The sequence below is a fragment of the Phyllostomus discolor genome, chromosome X (assembly GCF_004126475.2).
Source record: "Phyllostomus discolor isolate MPI-MPIP mPhyDis1 chromosome X, mPhyDis1.pri.v3, whole genome shotgun sequence".
NCBI lineage: Eukaryota > Metazoa > Chordata > Mammalia > Chiroptera > Phyllostomidae > Phyllostomus > Phyllostomus discolor.
Genome location: NC_050198.1, coordinates 87,874,702 through 87,899,561, shown reverse-complemented (window position 1 = coordinate 87,899,561; position 24,860 = coordinate 87,874,702). Strand labels below are relative to the sequence as shown.

The window sequence follows — 24,860 nt, the reverse complement described above, 5'->3', positions numbered from 1 at the left end:
AACCCAGGATGCTTGTTTTCATCGTTCCATCAAGCCTGTAGTTTGAAAAGTGGAAATGACAGCTTATCTTGGATACAACTAAATGCTGTTTCTAATCATCATGTGCAAACCCATAACAAACACTGCCTAATTGCAATGTCTGGTCCTTGTTTTTCAAAGGCAAATTCATGCTTTTCCCACTACCAATAATATCAATATCTTTGCAGGGAGGAGAAAATGAGCTCCAAGCTTCCTGGGCAAGTAAAAGTAAATATCACTGGAACCGTGTGCCAAATATCCTTAGTTAGGAAAGAAGCCATTATATTATCGATACCCTTTCCCCTAAATGGCATTTTCTCTGCTGCAATCACAAACACCATCTGCAGCCAGCTCCTCTAAAAGGTAAAGACTTGAAATTCATAATGTCTGGTTCTGGCAATCTTAATGCTGAGAAATCTCACAGTATGGCTTAGGAAGAACAAGAGTGCTGTTTCTGATTCAGTGAGACATAAAGGACTTTGTTCTTGACCTGTGTTGACCTATTGTGCTCTGATTGTTAGATTCAGGGAGCTGTATCCCTTGGTAAATAACCATATCATAGGCTTCACTAGTTTTTATTTGTTGCTTTTCTGTTAGCAGTGGTGGAGAGTGTCCATCCTTCACCCTGCAGATTCAGCAGCTGTCTTCTCACTGCCCTGTTGGTGCAGTGTCATCCATGTACTCAAGGTGGTCCCCTTAACTCAGGAAATTATGAAATTGGGGAAAAACAGTGAGTGAAAAATAGGTCTTATTTCAGATACATCTTTTCCAAACCCATTAAATCCCACTACTTGTTTTCCCATAGTTCACATTAAATAGATACCCTATCTAGACTAGATGGCTGGCCAGCTAGTACATTTGTCAAAATTAAGAAACCATCACTGGTACATAACTATCAACTAAACCCTAGACTTTGTTCAGGCTTCACCAGTTTTTCCGCTAATGTCCTTGTTATGTTCCAGGGTCCCATTCAGGGTAGCGCATTGCATTTAATAACCATGTCTTAGTCTCCTGTTGTCTGTGACAGTTTCTTCATGTCTTATTGTTTCTTAGCTTGGACTGTTTTAAGAGTAACTCCATGTGGCTCATGTATACCAAGGATAAGACCACTGACTATCCCAGCAACTTACCTAGTAGTTTACAAATTATGACCTGAATTTTTGAGGACTATATTTTAAAATTCTGCCCTAAAACCACCTTCCAACCCCAGCCCATAAGACCCTGTAAGTACTGTTCTGTGACTCTCCCCTTTTGAGCTACACTGAGACTCTGTCAAGGGCATACTTTCTCTTACTCAGCATGTTTCACATGCCCAGATTTTTATGACCAGCAGGCTTCTCTGGTGGTCTGTATGTTGGAGCTTTGGCAAAGGGATCCATGATGATTCATTCATTTTACAATACCTGCTGTTTAGTAGGTCTGTATGGACCCCACAACCTCTCTGTGAACACTTCCAGTGACGGGGGACATACTACTTCCCAAGATAATCCATTCTGTCTATTTTTGGATAGCCCCTATTGTTAGAGATGATTTCATCAAAGTGAGCTCTAGTCTGTTTCCTTCCAGCTTCTCTTTATTGGCCCTCTTTCCATTCTCTAGAGAATCATTGTATGGAAAGTGAGCTCCACATACAGTCTCATTCCAGTGGTTTGGAAGGATTCAGACACACTTGGGTGTTCCAGCTTTGTTCAGATAGTATCACTTGATAGCTGCATGAATTTGGGCATGTGATTCAAACTGGCCTCTGCAGACCTTATATGATTATTGTGAACATACAAAAATACCCAGCACATTGCCAGACACAAAGAAGATTCTTAATAAATGGTAATTGGTCAGGATTATCAACTCCTGAATACCCAAACTGAAATGTATCATTCGTGTTGTATTATGCGGGGGTGGGCAAAAGTAGGTTTACAAGTTGTGAGTTTATTCTTGTATTATTATTTAATTATTAATTATTGTTTTATTTATTTGTATTATTTACATTGGAACAACTGTAAACCTATTTTTGCCCACCCTTGTATTATTATTATACTCTTTCTCATAGCAGTGAATTCTACTTTCCCTTCTCATAAACTAATTTCCTAAAAGATTTTATTTTATTTTTCTATTGACCTTTTTCTTTAAATTTGAGGTTTAATTAAGCTGTTACCAAACAGAACTGAAGTGTTAAACAACCTGAGAGGACCAGTTCCTAACATTCATGAATGCCATATATCACTAACACATGAGATTAGTCATGGCAGTGGATGGCAGCATTTGACAAGGATTAACAAGTACCCCTGCTAATCAACAGAATATGCAAATCAGGCTGCTGCTGGTAGCTTTGATCTAAATCTCCATGGCAACACCAGGGGTAGCTATATACCTGTGAGGAAGTGATGTCAAAGCTACAGAGTACAGATAGGAATCACTGCAGTGAGCATCAGCGGGAAAAACTTCTTGAAATTCATACAACTTTCTATAAGTTTAGCAGTATCTTTACTTACCATGAGACCCTAATACTGGAATGTTAATTTGGCAATAATATAAGCAACAAAAAAAGGCAAGAGGAAGTAGGAAAAAGGTCAGAAACAATCTACAAAATATATAATTTTTCTGAGCAAATAGCTATGAATTACTATTATTTGCATATCTGTGTTTAGCAGGATTGTCTGGGTTCCAGCACTTGTTAGCTGTGTGAACCTCAGCAAATGTTTTAACCTCCCTGTACTTTGTTTTCCACATCTGTAACCCGGACATAATAATAGTTCCTCCCTCATAGGATTGCTTTGAGAATTGAATAAGCTAACATACTTTAAAGTGTTTACAATAGTGCCTGGCCCAGAGTACATGCTCAGAAAAATAGCTGCTATTATTATTATCACTCTCTTGTCATTATCATTCTGCTATTTGGTCATGATGCTAGAATACAGACTACCTTTCAATTTTATACCCAGTGAAGAAAGTACAGGGCGAGAAAGGTTATATTTTCCATTTTCTAATTTTGTTTGTGCTGGTAAAGAGACTCGGAAATGTCAGCACTAGAGAGCTTTTACAGGTATTGTCATTTTCAATTTCAGTGAAACACTTAGGAAAATGATAACTGTGATTCTGGTTGAGTCACAGGATCCACGTAAGGCCACATTATTGTTTAAACTCTCAACAAAATCTAGGTTCAGGCAGATGTCTGTAAAATGTGATGTGATCAAAATTGAATTAGTTTAGCTGTGAAACCAAGTCACCTTTTGATCTAATTAATGTTTCAGTATACATGTAGCTCGGAAAAGCAAACCCAGGTTCTTGCACTGTCATGGACCAATTTTCTTTGTGGTCTCAGCTCATTTCACCTTGCCTCTTTCTGTTGTCTGATTACGTTTCTAGTCCAAGCAAGATAATTGCAGTAATTCAAGTTTGGATTTAATTTTCAATGCTTACATTTGATGGGAGATTATTCTAAAAGATACTGGGCTACTTGCTTTATAAGGTCAAAATTGTTGCTGCTTTTTTAAAATGCAAACAGAACTCTTGCAAATCACCACCCAGTGGTTCAAAATCTTTTGGAGGCAGCCTAATGGGGCTGAAAGGTAATTGTCCTAGGAATCTAAAACTTTGGGTTTGAAATCCTGCTGGCCTCATGTACTGGCTGGTTCTTTTTCCTTCCCTTCAATGTTTTTTCTTTGTTTTCATTCTTATTATCCTGCACTTTTTTTAGTAACCAACTGAAATTCCTCTTTGGGATGAGGTAGGGCCTAAACTGAGTAATAAATAGATTCATTGTGTGATGTTGGTGAGAAACAGTTTTCTGTTCTGTAAAATGGAGCTGATTGAAACCTACTCTGGCTACTTCAGTAGTTTTCATGCAGATCAAATAAGATGATGGTTGTAAAAGGGCTCTGCCATGAAGCTAGATGAATTTATTTATTTCATTTGTTGAGCCCCTATCTGTCTAGATGTGGGGATACAGAGATGAAATTCTAGTCCCTGCCTCAGGGAGTTCACTATAGGCATGACAGATAATTAGACAGAAATGAATATTATAAATGCCATACTAGCTATATGTACAGGGTGCTGTGGTGCAGAGAAGAGGAAACTATGTCTTTACAAGGAGATTGTCAAGGAAGGTTTCCCAGAGGAGATGGTGCCTGAGATAAATCTTTAAAAGTTTTCTGAGTAGGAGGCAATATAATTTTCAAAGGTACAGGAGTGGGTGTTTGGGGAAAGGTGAATACTTTGATATGCCTGAAATACAGTGTGTCAGAGGGACAGTGGCCAGAGGTAAGGGTAGCAAGGAAGTCTGGAGCCAGACAATGGAGGGCTTGTAAGTGGATAGCAACTGAGACTTGTAACAGGGCACAACATGATCATATTTGCCTGTTAGAATTGTACTGTAGCAGTGAGCAGAGCTATTTCATCATAGGCCAGAGAGGAGGCTATGGTGAAATTCAGGAAAGAACTGAAATAGATACGAGGGAAAGTCTTAACAATAGGAATTTATTTTATAAAAGATTTTATTTATTTATCTTACAGAGAGGGGAAGATAGGGAGAAAGAAAGGGAGAGAAACATCAATCAGTTGCCTCTCACATGTCCCCAACTGGGGACCTGGCATGCAACCCATGCATATGCCCTGACGGGGAATTGAACCTGCAACCCTTTCATTTATAGGATGATGCCCAGTCCACTGAACCACACCAGTCAGGGCAACAACAGGAATTTAGAAAATAAATTAAGAAGGTAGCACCTGCAGTGCTTGGTTACTCCTTGATGTAGGTGGAGCAGGGACGAATTCAGGATAATGTCCAAGTTTCTGGTTTGGTTGAAATGGCAAATGAATCCAGAAAGGAGTAGGATACAACAAACAACCTTAATAGCCACATAGGATAAGAGAAGAGGAACCAGTTTGGGGAGATGAGTTCAATTTTGGGTTTGTTTTGTTTGAGGTCCTGAGTGATATTTGAGTAGAACAATCTGTATGTAGAGTTCAGAGGAGCTACCTGAGCTGATGAAAGTGCAGGAGAGGAAGAATTTTTCCCCAACCCTCTTTAGCATGCCTGACTGGGTCTGAAAATTAAACAAAGACTAATTAACAGGAGAAAAACCTACAAATTTGTGTAATACAAGCTTCATGTGATGTGAGAGTCTTTATAAGGAAACAAAGACCAGGAGGAACAACATAGACGTATTTGTGTGCTAGGTTTAATGACAAGAATGCATAGTCTGTAGACATGATAAGCCAAGGAGTATGATGTAAGAGCAGTAAACTGGGGGAAACAGCAAGGCCTGCGTTTTAGCATTCTTTTTAGTTCGTTTCAGTGTCCCTTTGCCTTCAGAAATCATGGTGTTCATTTGCTCTGTTACAGGGTGGGGGGATGTACTCACATATGAGGGTTTTATAACCTGTTTCAGGGGAGAAGGGAGGAGGGGGAGTTGGGGTGACCTTCCTGCTTCTGCTGTTTTCTCTCCTTCAGCTTAAAATGTTTATTATGTCAAAGTGCCATATGTTTGGTATCATGTCCTGAAGCCCATCAAAAGCAGTGGAGAGGTTTGGCTAGGTCATTCAGTTAGTTGGAGCATTGTCCCATGCACCAAAAGATTGCGGGTTTGATCCCCACTCAGGGCACATACCTAGGTTGTGGATTCAATCCTTGGTCAGGATGTGTATGAGAGTCAACTGATCAATGCTTTTCTCTCACATCAATGTCTGTCTGTCTATCTGTCTGTCTGTCTCTCTCTCTCCCCCACCTGCCTCTCTCTGCCTCTCTCTCTCTCCATCCCTCCTTCCCCCTCCCTCTCCCTCTCTTCCTTCCTCCCTCCCTCCTTCCCTCTTCCCCTTTCTCTAAAATCAGTAAACATCCTTGGGTGAGGATTTTTTTAAAAAGCAGTGCAGATTTTGGGAGTTGTTATAGTAGAAAAGTTAATTATTTCCTGCACTATTCATGAGGCTGGATCCATATCATATTTCAAGAGTCAGCAAAATGTCATCCCCTTTTAGATGCCTTCCTTGACCTTCTGGTCTCAATCAGCCTCTCCTGTATTACTCTTGAATAACATCCTGTCTTTTTGCTTCATAGCAGTGATCACAATCTATAAGTACGTATTTATGTTATTGGTTTACTATCTGACTCTTCATTAGACTATAGTTTCTATGTGAGCACGATCACATCTGCCTTGTTTACTGCTGAATACCTGCAACTCAGCCAGGCACACAGTAAATGCGCAAAGAACAGTCCTTGAATGGATGAATGAAGAGTACATACCTAGAAAGAGGGGATTAAGAGAGAAAATTAGAGGGCATAAGGCAAAACCTTAAGGAACTCAAATGGTCAGTAAGAGGAAAAGGAACTCAAGAAGGAGAATGTGAAAGAGCAGTCAAATCTAGGTAGGAGAAAAACCAGGAGAATGCATATCAGAGGAGCTTGTGGAAGAGTGTCAAGAAGAAAGCAGTAAAATGCTGCCAAAAGGTTGTATAAAGTAATGACTGAGAAGCAGTCATTGGATGAAATGATATGAAGGCTGTTGATGATGTTAGTAAAAGCTATTTTAGTGCTTTGGCGGAAGTAAAAATTGAATAGTAACTTCCAGTCAATGTTTGTAGAAACTCCATTTTTCCATAAAAACACAGAATTAGTGGATAAAATATTAGATTAAGTTTGTAATGACATACAAAAAAATTCAAAAGCCAGAAAGGAAAATCTCTAGGTGATAGAAACAAAACAATTATTCAAAGCCAAAGCAAAGTCCAATAGTATAGGCTAAATGGCCAAGGGTATCAGAACTGACTATATACCCTGGGGCTTCAGTTGAAGCCACTGCCCTGGTACAGAGTCCTGAGCTTCCTACATAAAGCTACAAGCCAGGAAGTCCTGTTCAGTTCATGATAAATGAGGGCTCAAGGTCTAGTGATGCAGAATATAGGCAGAGTGTCAATTCTGGGCCTAGAGTGTAAGAAATTAGAAACCCACATTTGAATTTGTACTAAAAAGCTGCAAAAATAAAAGAAAAAATTTCCCTGGCTGGTGTGCCTCAGTGGATTGAGTGCTGGCCTGTGAACCAAAGGGTCGCCTGTTTGATTCCCAGTCAGGACACATGCCTGGGTTGAGGGCCAGGTCCCTAGTGGGGGGTGTGAGAGAGGCAACCACACATTGGTATTTCTCTTCCCCTCTTCCTCCCTCCCCCTCTCTCTAAAAATAAATTAATTAAGTATTTTTAAAAAGAAAAAACTGACCTGGATCCAGTGAAACTCTTAGAGCACTGGCATAGAAAGAACACAAAACTATGGATATAGATAACTCTTCTATCCGGGGTTCACATGAAACTTCTACAGAAAATCACTCTCCTGCTGAAGGTGAGCCTACAGTCAAATTTCCAGAGCAAGAAATAAAATAAACCACTGTAGGGAGAGTCAATGACAACAATAAACAAGGTAATTTATATCCCAGGAAAGTTGTATCATAAGGCAATATGAAAGACGCTTGAACATAAGTATCTTCATGATGTTCAATAGGATAAAGGAAGGAATAGAATCCATAAGGTATGAATAGCACATTGTGAAAAATAGCAGACATATTAGAAAAGATGAAACAGAAATAATAAATATTGTACAAGTGTGTGTATATATATATATATGCATGTGAATATGTATGTATTTATACATATGTAATTTTAATATGTCATATATATTAATAAGTAATATATAGTATATGTGGATGTGGCAATGGAACAAAAACAAATCAAACAATAGCCTATACCCAACTAGAGAGGGGATCAGTGAAGTACCCAGATTCTACATAGGAAATTAAAAAAATAGAATTAGGAAATAGAAGTACTGAGTCATGGAGAGAATGAGCTCTCACATACAGCTAATAGAAGTTTCAGAAGATGACTAGATAGAGATTTGAGGAAAGATTGTAGATGAAGAGTTGATGGCTAAATTACCAGACTTCAACAACTGAAGAAGAATGCAGTGAGTAGGAATATTTTAAAAATATGTTTTAAATATATTCAAACACCAATGAAAATATGACATGTCCCTCTCCAAAACGGATATTCCAATCTATACAGAGGAATTATTAGGAATACATACACAATATAATACAAAGTACAAAATAATATATATTATTTTTTCAAAGATTTTATTTATTTATTTCTAGCGAGAGGGGAAGGGAGGGAGAGAAATATCAATGTGTGGTTGCCTCTTGTGTGCCTTCTACTGGGGACCTGGCCCACAACCCAGGTATGGGCTCTGACTGGGAATCAAACCAGCCACCCCCACGTTCACAGGCCAGCACTCAACCCACTGAGCCACACTAGCCAGGGCACAATATATAATAATATATATTAAAATCAGAGTGAATGATGAATGTGGAATAAGGAAGTAGAGATTATTGTTAAAGATAATTTTTTCAATCATCTTGTCTATGAAAGTTGAGAAAGACTGAACAGGAACTGGATGAGCCAGTCTAACATATTATTTTATACTATATGAATAGCAGAGTTAGCAGAGCAACCTTCTGTGTCCACTCAACCTGCAAACACATTCAGAGAACCCAAAGTATAAATGGCAGGAGGCTTTTAAATTGAGGGATTCTCCAAAGCTGTTCCATCCCTTGAAGCTACCCCAGCAGCCTATTCTGTCATTTAAAATGGCACCAGTAGAGATATCCCTTTGTAGTATAATATCGCCTCTCAGAATGAGCCAATTCCTGGGGGGCCATGATGACTACTAGTACTCATTAACTCAGCACTGATGAGAGTATCTGGTTAACTAGCTATTTTACTGGAAAGCAGTGACCCAGGGATGGGATATAGGAAAGGACAATTTTAATGAAGAGGAGAATTAGGAAAACCTGGATCCCGAGGTTCCTGTGGGGCCTCATAAGGACAGTGGGAATCTGGGCTGAGGTGCTGGCTTTACAGCATTGCCAGAGGCTGACCTAGAGTGTGTATACACATGTACACATGTACACACACACACACACACACACGCACACAGGTCCATACACAGTTATTTTGATTCTTCTTATAGTGAAATAGAGCACTGTTATTTCTGTTGGTAATTTTGTTAAGTATATTGTTTTCAGAACACAGGATACCACAATTCTGACAGAGAAGAGAGGCACTGGAATTTTAGGGGCAGGAAGAGGAATGCAGTAAGTAGGAAGATGTTTTAAATATGTTTTCAGCATATTCAAATACCTTGCCCTGGCTGGTGTGGCTCAGTGGATTGAGTGCCAGAGATTCCCTGTCAGAGCAAATCCCTGGGTTGCAGGCCAGGCCCCCATTTGCGGGCGTGTGAGAGACAGCTGACTGATGTTTCTTTTGCACATGGATGATGTTTCTCTCCTTCTTTTTCTCCCTCCCTTCCCCCCTCTCTGAAAATAAATAGATAAAATCCTTTAAAAAAACACATTCAAATACCAAACAAGTCCTGGTTTTCCCTGTTCAATAGCAATATTGAAGTCTACATAGAAAATTACTAGGATTATCTGGCTTGGACAATTCATTTCTTAGCTTAAAGTTTTATCATGCATCCTTCAAGGCATAGCTCAGTCACATGCCAAATAGTTCTCGATATATGTTTATTGAATGAATGAATGAATGAATGAATGAACATTTATTCAACTACTCTTGCCTCAGATCTCTTCTCTAAAATGAGATTGTTAATTGAGCATCGAGACCCCTGTCAGGAAATCAGGTTCTAAAAATTACTTAACATATTCAGGAGAAAGTTATTAAATGATTTCAATCTGGGAATTATACTTTTAGCTGTTTGTCAGAAGGAAAAAGAGCAAATGAGTTAGAATGAATACAGGAGAAACCCCTGATTGCAAAAGAATAGTCATGGGCTTCAGGCATAAAAGTGCATACAATGTGTGTAATATTTTTCTCTCTTTTGGCTGAACTCAAGCTTCCTGTAGCTGAAAGCAGATGGCACACAAAAAGATTGCAATGTAGAAAGCCAGTTTTCCCTGCATGAAAAGAACTAAGAGAATTGGGAGCACTTTAAGTTCTTGTCTCTGCTAAGTAGTGATGATGATAAAAACCAGGAAGTGTCCTTGGGATCTCAGTAGTCTAAAGCCCAGATTACCTGAGTCAGAGTAGGTCTTGGTGTCAAAGTACTCTCTCTGCTAAGAAACCTGGAATGACATTAAGAACTGGTTTATAATTGTTTTACTTTACATGAAACATAGCAGTTTCCTTTAGATATCACTCTAAGAGGTTATTAAAAGTATATGAACTATGCTCATAACTAAACATAGGTAGAGTCTATTCCTGTTTGTATCATAATTCACTTTGTTAAGAAAAAGAAAGAAAAAACATAACTGAGTTGAAAATCATGCTATATTCTCCATCTTTTTCTGTTAGCCAAGCCAAGAGATAGCCATATCCAGGTACCACATTGTTCAGCAACCCAAATTCCAGCCCCTGTGCCAAAGAGGAAAAAGTTGTATTTAAAGGGATGGCCTTGTACACATAAATTGTATTGGCTAAGGATCTTTGGCTTAAATAGTGGCACTGCCACCTGTGTACAGGCCAGAAAACCACAAATATATCACTTAGTCTTTCTAAACTTCACTTTCCTCACCTGTAAAATGGCAATAATGGTAATACCTACCTTAGAGGTTGTTGTAAGGATTATAGAAAAATAGAATTACATCACTTAACAGAATGCTTGTCCAATTATAACCACAGAATTTATTAAGTGTTATCACCATTTGAGACATCCATTTTGTACCCCCCCAAATCTAAAGTAGAGAGTTTAAAAGCCATCTAGGTGAATGAATAAAGAAGACATGGCATGTGTTTGTGTTTGTGTGTGTGTGTGTGTGTGTGTGTGAGAGAGAGAGAGAGAGAGACAGAGAGAGAGAGAGAGAGAGAAATAGAGACAGAAAGAGACACACACACACACAGAGAGAGAGAGAGAGAGGAAGTCTCTAAGGATATGGAGAGTCATTTTGTCCAGAGAAAAGCCTGTAGTGTATAACAATGGAAAATTATGCAACAATAAAAAAAGGAAATCTTGCCATTTGCAACCACGTGGATGGATCTGGAGGGTATTATGCTAAAGTGAACTGTTAGTCAGAGGATGACCAAAATGTATAATTCCATGTATGTGTAGAACCTAACAAAACAAAACAAACCAACAGACTCAATAGAAACAGAGACCAAAGTGATTGTTACCAGAGGGGAGGGGTGTGGGGATGGATGAAAAATGGGAAGGGAATATGGTCAGTGATATTGTGATAAGTTTTCACAGTTACAGATGATTACTAGAATTAGTAGGGTGATCACACAGTAAGGAATAAAAATGCCAAATCACTATATTGTACGTCTGAAACTAATATAACCAATATAAGATTGCATAACAACTAAACAAGTGTTTTAAAATCCAGGGCATCTGCACAGTTCTGAGGTGGACTATGGAACTGTCTTTTGTCCTGTTCTTAAAATCTGGAGAATACCCTTTCCTCTGAATTCAGCAGGTTCTTCTGCCCAAATCCTGGTTGGTATCCAAAGCAAGATGTCTTAAGATTCTTAATCCTGAGGGAGCACAGAAGTATTTTCCCATTACCTCTCTGTTTTAAAAAATAACAACTCTTGATAGCAGATTGGTGGAATCAGTGTCATTGGCAAATAAGAAATCAATCTACAGATCTTTATGCTAGCTGCGAAGCCTGCACCCATATGCTAAGTAGTAATGAACATGACATCATTTGCAAACACTGCATTCCCTTCCTCAAATCCTGAGTTTAGGTCACCTTCCTCCAGAAATTCTATTTCCTGAACAGCTTAGATCCAGAAAAATCACTGATTGTCCATTAGTGCCTCAAATCCTCCACCATTTAACCCCCTAGCTTTTCATTTAGATTATTTAGTTCACTGGGCAAGAAATGAACCCAGAGTTACAGATATTTTGCCTCTGAGTCTTGCACATTTTTAGTCTGCCAAAATGTCTCATCATAGAAACACCTCATTTATGTTTGTTAGCCACCAGTCAGTTCATAAAATAGCAACCATTCTTTCAAGATCTTCAAATATTATTGAATAAAACAGAATGAGAGTCACTTAGAGAAGTGGGTGCTTTTGTTGTTGGCTCTGGATTCTGAGTCACAAATGAGGAAACCCATTTGGTTAAGAATAAATTTATTGTGTCTACAAAGTATTTCCCACATGCTAGACGAGAGAATTTTTAGAAAATGGGTGTGACTGCCATGACACACATGCTCCAAGTTCACCCAATATAATCTTCCAATGTCAACAACACTAGCTTATCTCTGTGCCCCACAAGAGAGAACCTGAAAATTTTCTCAGTAATGATGTTGCTTCCCATCTCCCTGTGACCACTTCTTGGTTGCAGGTCATGGGTAATATAAATAGTACATAGTGTCATTTTTATGACAGAATGAGAGCCTTGAGGGGAATCAACTCACATGCCCACCAACATAGTTAAGGTTTCTGTTCTATTCATAAAAGTTTCTATAGGAGAATCAGTAGTCATGGAATTTAACCACCCCTACTTAAAATACTCTTTTCCTTGTACTAATGTTAAATATCTACATATTGGAGCTTAAACTCATTTCCTTATTTTCTTTCCCTATGATCAAGAAAGAAACCTTGACCCCAGCAAACCAGTATTTCTCTCCAGGTTTTCTTGATTAAATTACCAAACAAGTAATCAGAAGCCTTAAACTCTTGATGTTTCCATTGCTATGGTTAATTAGATGGCAAAGAGCTGAATTCATTCATGTGATTAATGCCATGAGGGTGTTTTATGGTTTTAATGTCCATATGTTATGTCTGAACAATAAAATTTTTACATGGGTTATAGTATTTTTCTTTTTAAAGGATCAGAATTAATCAGTATGTTCCAAATTAATTTTAAATATAAACCAGGTATGCCTTTAGTAAATTGTGTAGCTTAAATATCCAGAGAATACCTGGCTGGCATCGCTCAGTGCATTGAGCACGGGCTGCGAACCAAAGTATCACAGGTTCAATTCCCAGTCCGGGTACATGCTTGGGTTGCAGGCCATGGCCCCCAGCAACTGCACATTGATGTTTCTCTTGCTCTCTATCTCCCTCCCTTCTCTAAAAAAAAATAAAAATAAATAAATTAATAAATAATAAATAAATCTTTAAAAATATTTAAAAAATATTCAGAGAATAATCTCCAAGAGGGGACATAATGAAGATCAAACCACTGTCCTAGTGCAGTGCAAGCCTAGGTTCCCTGGCTTTTCATCCTGAATACAAATCAGTAAAGCCAATCAATTGCTAAACAACTGATTCTGGAGACCTTTGTTTCTGAAGCATAATTCCCCCAATGATCTGACTAGGAGAGACTCATTGCCAGCTAATAAATGTGTCAGGTTATGTTACAAAATACAGCAGTCACTCTTTCTGTCCTTGGAATTCCAGTGTGACATTGACGAGATTCCCTTAAATTGCATTTTTCTTTTTGCTTGAAGTGGTAAGAGCCTTTACTAATGGCTTTTGTATGACCTCCTCGTTTGTATATCTATCCAGTCATTTCTGTGGGTTTTGGATGCGATTAGATTGGCCACAAAAGGAGGTACTTGTTGCCCAGTCTATGAAATACCCCCTCTGCTGCCCTACTTAGTCAATGGTGGGATACCAATGTTGCTTGACTTTGGTGCTCTTGAACCTGCCACTCTTTCCTCCCTTTGAGCTCATCATCAGTCCTTAACCTGATAACTGGTCACTCAGATGTTTTGATGAATGGTCATGAAGATGGACAGCAATCTGGCAAGTAGCTCCATTTATGTTTATCTTCATGAAGGAAGGGTGTTTGAAATCTCTCACTTTTAGAGTTTCAGAAAGATAGGCAATTCCTTCCTGCTTAAAAGGTATAGAGGCTGCCCCTGCTTAGGCTGAGTTCACTTATTTTTACTCATCACAGACACATTTATTTGGATTTCTATCTTTCTCCTGGAGATGCCTCTTGAGAGCAGGTCCCCTCAACTTCTTTACATCTCATCTGAGACCTGCCAAAAGAGACTGGCAGCCCTGACTGGCATGGCTCAGTTGGTTGGGTGTTGTCCCACAAAGCGAAGGGTCTCCAAAAGAGATTGGCAGTCTTGACCTGCATAGCTGTGTTGGTTGGTCCCATAAAGAGCAGTGTGGATGGTTCGATTCCTGGTCAGGGCAGATGCCTGGGTTGCGGGCCTAGTCCCTGGTCAGGGAGCTTACGAGAGGCAACTGATTGGTGTTTCTCTCATACATCAATGTTTGTCTCCATCTCTTTATCCCTCCCTTCTTATCTCTCTAAGAATAAATAGATAAAATCATTTAAAAAATAAAGATTGACAGAGAACAATTCGCATTCTATGCTCTGATAACTCATAACTCTCTCTGAAAAGAATGCTAAACCTTAGTTCTCAAGTGAACCCACGAAGAGTGGAGCCAAGGAGACTTTTGTGTTTGTCTTTGGAATCCAATTTAGAGTTTATGTTCTGGTGGGGTGTGAAGGAAAAGAGGAGAGCAGAAGTATGAGGAGGGAAAGATAAACATGTCAGAGGAACAGGGGCATATAAAAAAAATCATAGCCTCCCAAAGCCAAAATGACTTTAAGAAACATTTCATACAGAGGTTTCAAATGTTTTGTATTTAATAATGGAATCTTTGTTTCATAAGAAAGCATACAGCAAGCCCTGTATATAAAATAAATGAAAGCAGAGGTACTATGGTGAAAACATGGGTGAGGAAACTTACATCCCCTCCATGTACTCTCAGTGCTCTGTAGAATACAATTTGAAAGTCATTAATTGGGTCTACAGGGTTACTTTAAAGATGGGAAAACTGAAGTCCCAACAGTAGAAATGGCATGCCCAAGGTCACACAGCCCATTAGTGACAGAGTCAGGATTATAACATATGCCTCCTGTCACCCAGGCTAGCACTCTTTGTGAATTGAATTGGACAAAGGAACTACAGTGTTTGTTTCTCTTGAACATGATCAAGGAGATCTTGGTGTACAGTGCAGTGGGGGAAGGAGGTAGGAGAAGCAAGGAAGAGTGAACCTGTCCATTATATAAGAGTTGGGAGTCATGGAAATTGAAATTATGAATCTGGAGTAGACCCAGGAAGTTCCACAGCAAGGGTTACAGTGTGAACTGGTAAGCGCAGAGTAAGACAGGAGGAAAAGGTACATTGGAAATAATTGTCAATGGAAAGTCCTTTCTTCTTCTTTCCACGAAAATGCCATACTACTGGTCTGGGGTGACAGTAAAACACAAAGAAAAGGTAATACATACTTCTCCAGGGTAGGCTGCAGTTCTTTCTTTCATTGCCTTCCTACGATGACTGTGTTTTGGGCATAGTTCTCCTTTGAAGATTAAGATTCGAGAGTTACAGTCACATTCTTGTCTAAATTCGAAAGTACTGAAGAAATACACATGAGAGTTAGAAAAAGATCAAAATATCTGCTTAATTAATGGTTAAGCTGATAGCATAATATGATTTGGATCCAAAGTCAAAATGCCCTTCTTCCAATTCCCCCAGGTGGTCCCCTAATCTCGTCAGAGGCCTTTGTGAGTTCCCCTAGTAGAGGAGACAAGGGAATGCATGTAGTCTGTAGGCAGACAGAACAGATATAGAGGCTCATATCTCAAGTCTCACTAGTCATGTGTCACTTCTTGTCTGTGGAAAGGAAATAATAAAAGGGGAGGTATAAAAAGGCAGAAGTACATTTTATGGGCTGATGGGAACATGCACCAGGAAGAGCTTCTGGGCCCCCTACACACTCTCATTTTTCAAGATTATAAAATTTAAGAAAGGCATTTTTAAACACCTACAGAATCTTATCAGCTTTGGCCTAGTAGTTCCCTGAGCTCATGGCATAGGGGTTAGTAAGAACTGATGTATTTACATGTTTTTGCTTATGATTTTACCATGATGTGACTCCCCATTATATATTCCTGAACCCTTATCCATGTCTGTTTACCTGATACCCACCTCAGAGTGGCCATATCAGTAATTGTCCAAGCATCCTGAAGATACCTTATGAAAAGTGTTCACACAAGCCAACAGTGAGTACTCTCCCTGTAGAGAGTGGAGGTAAAAGAGTGTGTGGGAAAACCCTAATTTTCTCAGTGCCATTTCCTCACCCCTACTCTTTTCAAGTTTAGCCCTTGCCTGAATCAGAACTTTGTCCATCTTTAGCACTTTCATGCCTGCTTTGGTTTAAGCTTCTCCCAAGAGAGAAGCAAGAGGAAAGGAAAGAAAGGCCCTTGGGGTTGGGGCCTCAGAAGATAGAAACATGCACAGAGTGAGTAGGAACATCTCTACCACCCATCCCATACCCCAAATGTTTGGCTCTGGTCAGAGCTTCTTCTGACCCTTCTTTTGGTGAGAGTATGTCCCTTTGTGGTACTTGGAATTTGAATCGCATACATCCTGAACCAGAAAACATCCTCCTACCCTTCAGACTCAATATAAGTCAGTCATCATCAATTACTTTCAGTAAACTTTTATTGAGCATAAATTCTGTGGCAGTAATTATGCCAGGAGATGGGACTATGGTGCTGACCAAGACCCAGTCCTGAGTTTCAGGGTGTCATAGTTCAGCAGGAGCAGACTAGGACTTTCCCCCATGAATCAAAATCCAAAGAAGTGGATACTTGAATTGACTTCTCCTTCTACCTTGGCCTCCATTTTCTTGTGGGAAAGCCAAAAGAGCAAAGCTGTAGACTAACCTATTTCTGCCAACACAAAATAGTGCTTCTGATGAGGCAAGAGACAGTCAAGATTGGGGAGAAGTGTAAGGGGCAGGTGGCAGCAGCTCCCCGGTGGAACATTGGAATCTATATAAGGGTCAGGTGTTTCAGCTCTGATGGACTAAGAAGCCTGAGTTTCCTAGCTGGGAGTTCAGTCAAGAAAACACCGGCTGAGGTCTGGGCATTTGGTTTTGCATCTACATCTACTCCAAAAAGATATGAAAGAGGGGGAGTCTAGTAAAGAGAGTGCAGTGGCAGCTGTAAGATAGAGCAGCCCTACTATTGGGGGCGTCCTTTTTGGCATCAGAAATCAAGCAAAATAGTAAAACAATCCTGTTTGAAGGTAGAGATGTGCACAGGCCATTCTCTGTAACATTCTTGACCTCAACATTCCTTCTTTCTTCTCCTGCAGATTAAAATATAAAACAGGGAAAGGAAAGAACTTGTGGATACAGTGAGGTGGACAAAAGGCCAGACTTGATTCCTGAATTGGAGGGAGAGAGGTAGCCTGAGCTTGAAGAGCAGGAAAAAAAAAAAAGAAAGAATTTAGGAGATTGGAGATGGGCTGGCTAAAATAAGGATAGGCTCTGTATTTTCCCAGTACTCCTTATGGTGAATGATTCAAGCTCTCTGCTTGGACCTGAACGTAATGATGAGGGGGCGTAGAGGAAAAAACGGGGTTCGGACGGCGCAAATTGGCTCGAAATGGAAAGTCAGCATAAACCACTGGGTGGCAGCGTGTTGTGCGGACGTAGCTCTGCAGTTTCTGCTGCTACTGCTGCTGCCGCGGGGCTAAACCCGTCTGGGAGCTCTGGTCTCTCTCCTGAATGGCTACAAGTGTCGCCAGGCGAAATATCTCAGTGGGGGGGGGGGGGGGGGTGAGTCCAAGCTTGGGGCAGTTGACTGGCGAACTTCCCAGGAACTCAAGCTGGGATATAACCTGGCCGGCTGAGAAAGTCAAGTACTAAGAATCACCCCACCCCGCCATCCCTCATTTCTAAGCACCACCCCCCTCCACCCCCACCCCTCTCCTCCAATGCAACTACCTCATCCTGGTGCCTCCTCCATCTCCGCTCCCGAAGCTCCTTTCGGGAAGAAGAGGGAGAAAGGACTAGGTGATGGGGCTGTGCTTAAGACCCTACAGGTGTTAGCCTTAGAGGCCCGAGGGGGACTTGGGGGGTGGGGTGGGTGGGGGCGGCTCTTGGCCGGAGCTCGCAGTCTACGCTCTGGAGGGAGGGGCCTTTAGGGGAGGGGGCCTCTGAGAAGCTGTGGCGCTCTTCCGGAGGGTGTCTGCAGGACGGGATTCCTGTGCTGAGACTGTGCCTCGCCCAGAGCAGCAGCAGCAGCAGCAGCAGCAGCAGCAGCCGCCGCAGCCGCCGGGAAGCCGGGAAGATGGGAGGCCATTACCTGTTTGATCCCCGTTGGAAAGCTGGCACCGGCCAACTTTTCCCGATAGCCACCCCAAGAAGTTGCAAGGACTAGTCGGAGGCTTGGAGGGGCCAGGGTGAGGGCGCGCTCCTGGGCACGTTTTCCCCTTCCCCCCTCCCTTTCAAAGCTTGCGCTTGGGGCCTCTCTCCCCCCGCGCTCTCCCTCCGCCCGCCTCCCTCCTCCAGCCCCCTCCACGAAGCACAGACGGGGGGGGGGGGGGGGTTGCCGCCAAACTCCGACCCGAGCCTCTTGGACTTGCACAGTGTCCTGGGGCGCCGGGGCCGAGCGCACGCAGTCGTGAAGCTCTGCCTCCGCCCGCCAGTCTCGCCTTCGATCTTGGCCCGGGGCTGTGGCGTCGACTGGGACCCAGGCAGCCCGAAGCCCAAGCGGGAGCCGGACCACCGCCGGAGGAGCTCGGACGGCATGCTGAGCCCCCTCCTTGGCTGAAGCCCGAGTGCGGAGAAATCCGGAGAAACCCAGACGAGGGCAGGCTAAAGACCCAAAGGCGGAGAAGGCGCGAGACAGAGAGGGCGAGCAGTGCAGGAGGGGGCGGAGGAGGTAAAAGCCAGTGAGGGGCAGCAAAAGAAGTGGTGGTGGTGGGCGTCGTGGCCATGGCGGCGGCTATCGCCAGCTCACTGATCCGGCAGAAAAGACAAGCCCGCGAACGCGAGAAATCCAACGCCTGCAAGTGTGTCAGCAGCCCCAGCAAAGGCAAGACCAGCTGCGACAAAAACAAGTTAAACGTCTTTTCCCGGGTCAAACTCTTCGGCTCCAAAAAGAGACGCAGAAGGAGACCAGGTTGGAAGGGGCTTTTGGCTGGTTTTGTTTTGTTTGTTTCATACTTTAAGAATTTCGAGGGGATGGAGGTCTTGTAGGTAAGCGTAGGTGAGTTTGTCTTTGGCCCATGTTGTGCGGATGTGGCCACTTAACCAGTGTGCGTGCGGAGGAAAGCAATTGCTTTCCTGCCTTCTTTGTATTGGTACCATGCTTGCTGCATTGCCACTGCCTTGGGACAAGCGCAGAGCTTTGGGGCATACCCTGCCGAGGCAGTGCGCCCCCAGCTTAAGACACGCCACATGTGTGCATGTCCCTGGGCTCCGGGCAGGCTCAACTCAGACAAGACTATTGTGTGTGTGTTGGGGGGGAGGGAGAGTGTAGAAATTGCAGGTGTGGAGCGGACAGGCACCACTTCCCCCCACACCCAGGAGAACCCAGGGAATCCCTCCTTAGCTTTCATTCCTGCAAGTCTGACCCTTCCCTTCCAGCTTCTATGGGCTTCTTTTGTTTAGGCATTCAGTTTCTTTGATCACTTTTAAGGTAATCGGTATAGATTTGACTTCTGGTACAGCTTTGGAGAGGGGGGAGTGGATTCCTAGCACCTTTTGGCAGATAGCTTAGTGATCTGGTTACAATAGTAGAAGTGCGGTTACTTGCTACTAAAATGCAGGGTTGAAGAGAATTTAAACTCATAGCTAGAGTGTGGGTCTTTTAGAACCTATTCAGTATGAGAGTAGCGCGATGTTCATTGCCGGGGAAAATTCACTCTGTTCTAGGCGTCAGGTTGCGTCAAGGTAGACCTTCCGACAAACCTGCAGCTTATTTGGCTATTCTCAACCAAACGAATCCTCTCCGCTTGTTTTCTTTTAACTCACTAAATACTGCAGAATTTTAGACTTATTCGTCACTATGCTATTTCTCTTTTTATGTGTACTACACACCCTGTAATGGAAATGCAAACATACATTTTCTGTTAGCCGGAAGTTTTTAAGGCGTTAGCTGTAAATTAAGCTAGTTTAAAAAAGGCTTAAGCAGTTGCGAAGCGTGATTACCTGGCCCAAATAATCACGGAAATATTTCAGTGCAGGTGTCTGTATTCTATATAAACAAATTTTGGATGACATGGCTGTTACTGGAAAATTAGGTACTTTATTAATTTATGATGATTCATAGTTGAAAATCATTTTAATTGAGAACATATTTTAGACAATCATATTTCCGATACTAAATTTGAAAATAAGTATGAACTAATTTTCTTTCCTTCCAACCAAAAAAACCCTTGGTTGTTTTGCACCCATTTTTTCTAAGGATAATTAATATGCTAGTGTATGGTAATGGTTGCTTTATTCTTCCCTCCTCCTCTTCTTTGTTTTTTCTATCCCAGCTCAGTTTTCTTAATATAAGTCCTTTGATGGGGTTATGGTTATTTATGCATTTCAGCTTTCTTAGAATGGAGGGGACTAATTATTCAAATCACCATAATTCTGAAGGAAATCTTGAATAGCATGTTTCAGTCCCTGGTTGGCAAACCATTCTAAATGATCTTTGTACTTATTTTCCTTCCACAAGAAAAGTGGCACATTGTTAAAAGGCAGCATGTGCCGATTGCCATCCCATCCCTAATGCTCAGCGAGAGAGAGGACCAGTCTGCAAGTCAAAATACAAGCTATGAGAAGCTGTAGCTTCTTGGAGAAGCTTAGGGCTTTCCCAGTGTTAAGAGATAGAAATCAAGTGTTTTCAATCAAAGTTTGTTTTCTTTCTTTCAGAGGTCTCCTTAAAAGTATAGCTTGACCTTCTCCATTAAAAGTTGTAAATGAAATTAAAAGTTTGAATTCTGAGTCTTTTCACGTACCTATGCACAACTTAATTGATCCAACCCATTGTTCTCTTTACAGAGCCTCAACTTAAGGGTATAGTTACCAAACTATACAGCCGACAAGGCTTCCACTTGCAGCTGCAGGCAGATGGAACCATTGATGGCACAAAAGACGAGGACAGCACTTATAGTAAGTAACTGCAAAATAAATTAGTATACCTCAGCATGTTGTTGGCACTGTGTTTTCTTTTTTTTTTTTAATAAACAACCTTTGCTCTATCCTTAAAAGAATGCAAAATATAGTCAACACTGTATCATCCTGTTTATGCAGATTAACTTAAAGGAAGTTGAACCTGAAAATACCTAAAATAGTGAACTATAGCAAATAATGTTAACACCATCTAAAGAACAATCCAAATGTCATCGCCATGGTAATCTGGATAGATTTTGGCCATCGTTTGGATTTTATTACTGTTTTCCCCACAGAAAATTTACTCACCCACACACTGATCCTGAAATAGCATGTTATCTCTACTCTTAAGAACTGGTCTGTCCCAAGAGAGAGGAGCAGTTTCATGTCATGAGAATTCATCATTGCAAGCTTTCATTTCTATTCTCCCCTCCACACACACACTGATAGCTCTGAGACTAATTGGGATTTTAACATTGAGATACCTCCACAGGTGGGTAAAGAGATTTCTTTTAGTGCTTTATTTTTAACCATGGATTAAATAAAGACCAGATTGGAGACCATAATGGTGAACCTAAAAAGGAAACAGGTCCAAAATAAAGTCAATTTCTTATCTAATGATTGAAGTAAGGTGATTCCAAGGTGTTATATAATATTTTATTATGTATGCTTTATTCGGAGTAATAAAAAGAAATGTACAAATAGTGAAGCCCTCTTTTCAGTGATAATAATTGGTGTTTTGCAATTTGTGAAGCTAAAACATCAGTTTTGACAATTGATTCTCCATTTTCCCTAATTTATATTTCATTTCCCTCAGACTTTGATAATTTCCCAGAAATATTCCCACTGTCAGCTAACAACAGCCAAGGAAAGCCAGTATAAAGGCTAATGAGTCCTCTGCAGCATTTGTAGAGATATGTGGCTATAGACAGCAAAGCTAGGAGCTGTGGTCCCAATGTTGTGTTAAAGAGTTCACACCTGTTAAGGCTGAGTTCCTGGGCTGATGGCCACGCTGTGACCTCAAAAGGAAGTCACCTTTAATTACCCTTGAAGAAAACTCTTTTGGTACTTAGGTTGAAAAATATACATACTGAATGGTTCGTCACTGTTTTTGCAAAATGCCATGTTACTGTTGTGATATTGAAGTATTGTAGACATTGTTTTATGCATGTCTGAAAAAATTAGTCAAGTGTAACTAAACAGTTTTACTGTAATCATATAACAGACATTAGTACATGATAATCACTAATAAAACATTCTCATAAATCAGTATGTATAAATCAGTATTTGGGGAAGGGAATTAGGGGATGTAAACTGCTGTTTTCCAAAGTACCTCAGCAAAATGCATCCTTTGGGCATTGAAAGGAAGCTTATGATTAGCTGCTAATGAGCCTCAACAAGTTGACTTTCCCCCAATTATTTTTAACATCTCCAGATCCAAATCAGAGAAAAAAAACTGTTTTTGGTCCAGTGTTCACATGTGTTTTCAGAAAAAGAAGAAAAACAGACAATTTATTTGCAGTGCCTTATAAACAGCAATGTGCCAAATATATAGAGATCACACCTAATGCAGTCATTTTAGGGTATATGTGTATATATATTCACATACATCCACACATACACATATATGTATCTAAATCAAGGCTCCATTTCTTACTATTTAGCTTTAAATCACATAGATTTACTCTTCAATTCCTCCATATACATAGCTTCTGCCATTGGTTGTCTTATAACTCTGACTGATATGCGTGATATTTCTTTGTACTAATGATATTGTAAGACCTTTAAAGAGCATAGCTTGGTAACCAGAATCTGTGTTTAGACAGAATGAAATAATGAGAGGTAAGTCAGTCGATGGTAAGTATTACCATAACATGAAGTATGTGAATGAAAATTATCTCAAAAGAAAGAGCAAGTCTGTGGGGCTTGATTCTCCCAGATGCTAAGTGTGACCAGAGGCCAAGGAGCTAGCTTATCTTTCTAATTGAGGATATTGTAAGTTATAAGTCATAATGAAACAAGTCTGTTTAATGATTAAAAGGATCACTAAAATGGAAGTTTGGCCATGTAAATTTTTTCCCCTAAAGCCAAGCAATTTTCTTGGCATTCATTACTTAATTACTTTAAGTGGGTAATACAAGGGAAAAGTTTTTTTCACTTTTTCATTTATACAATATTTCCTTATTATATATTCCTAGATTTCCTTAATATGTATTCCTGGTATTGTGTTCACATTTTCCTAATTTTTAATCATACTTTTCTCATTTAGTTTAATTTGATTGGTTTTATGATATTTAATTCTGACATGGTAAGCAAGATGATAATAAAACAGATCAGTTCACGTTTATCCAGATATATTTATTTCCCAAAACATGTTTGATGTTATGTGTTTAAGATGACCATGGGTAGATTTATTACAATGATAAATGTCCATCAAATAAAATTTCATCATGAAGAAATCAGCCATTCTAAATTACGCATTTCTCTGTGAAAAGGAAAAGATGATAGACATTTCATGGCAGCAGTTTTATTGCATCTGCCCTGGGTGCAGTGAGAGCTATGTTAAAAGAATAGAAAACTTTCCCTTTAGAGCTATAGTAGTATTACCAGTTCAGCATGTCAGCTTTTTCCAGTCTTCATTAAGATACACTTTTATTAACTACTCCCTCTGAGAAATTGACCTTAGCCAAACTGATGAAAAAGGATGGCATCAGTGTCATTTTCAGAAATACTGAGTGGAAGGTAGAAACAGTTTAATTGTTCTTAGGTAGACTCAACAGAGAACAAACAAGAAATAAAGGCCCTTTTATTTATTAAAAGCTTCTTTAAAATTTTGATGAAAATGGAATTTAGGTATTTAATCAATGTGTTTTAGATATAAAATGAAATCAATTAGTTTCTTCTCATATTTAGAATAGTTTTATCCTAATCAAAACAAAATCTTAAGTCCATGAGGAAGTGCTCCAAATTGAGATAAATAAAAGCAGAGAGGAAAATATTGATTCTGTCCAAGCTCACCCTTAGTAAAATTTCTTTGCATTTTTATCTAGAAGGATGGTTCCTTTAGAGAGACTTTAAGCCAACCCAGTTTGTGATCTATCTTTAATGTCTAAAGAAAAGATTGGCCTAGTGTGACCAGCCACTTTCTGGTTTTGCTACCATCTTAATTTTTTTTGTTGTTTTAGAGTAGTGATTTTTGTTTTTGAATCAGGCTTCATAGAAATTTATGGTACATCGTGAGAAATTCATGTTCTACTATATAGTTAATAACATTGTTCAGGAATAGATAATCCCAGGTGTAGGTTATTGTTCTTTGCTCCTCTTCTTCATAGTGCTCAATAAAATCCACATCAGAAAGTAGCTGGGGCACACAGTGAAAATCAAATCTATCTCTGTCTAAACTTCTTATAAGCTGCATTAAGAGAACTAAGGAGATTGAGAATATTGTAAAAAATGAAGTTCTAGAAATAATTCTGGATATCATTTATTATTTTCTGCCATCTCTTAGTATGATTAAACTAGGGTTCAGATGTATGCTGGTAGTCTAGTCATATGCAGTGGTGTGGCTTTTAAACTAAATCCATGTGGAGGTTTTGGTTTGGTTTAATTTGTTTTGGTTTTTTTAGATCTCAAAATTCTTAAACTATGAACTTCTATATAATTGCGACCTATGACTTCCAAACAATGTAATATTATCATGTTTCACTGTATAGATTGCTATTAATCCACAAATGTTTGTTGAGCATCCACTCTGAGCAGGGCTTTGTCAACAGAAGGAGATATAGACATGGCCTGCTCAAATATCTGAGACTTGTTTCTTTGCATTGCATTGTCAAATATAGCATGACATCCTGGCTTGCAATCTGTGCAATTACTTTCCTTTACCTCACATAACAGAAGGGCACAGCTTTTAAT

At 40.1% G+C, this 24,860-nt stretch overlaps 1 protein-coding gene across 3 annotated transcripts in view; it reads left to right on the top strand.

The window, feature by feature from the left end:
- The window catches only part of FGF13 (fibroblast growth factor 13), a 514,186-nt gene that overhangs the window by 424,055 nt on the left and 65,271 nt on the right, over positions 1-24,860 (top strand). For 2 of the 3 annotated variants that reach the window (XM_028522509.2, XM_028522511.2), the window contains one exon: positions 20,835-20,945. In XM_028522509.2, the coding sequence (XP_028378310.1) occupies positions 20,835-20,945 (111 nt within the window). Of the gene's footprint in view, positions 1-18,103; positions 18,961-20,834; positions 20,946-24,860 lie in introns of those variants that run through there. The other variant, XM_028522510.2, reaches the window with a different exon arrangement.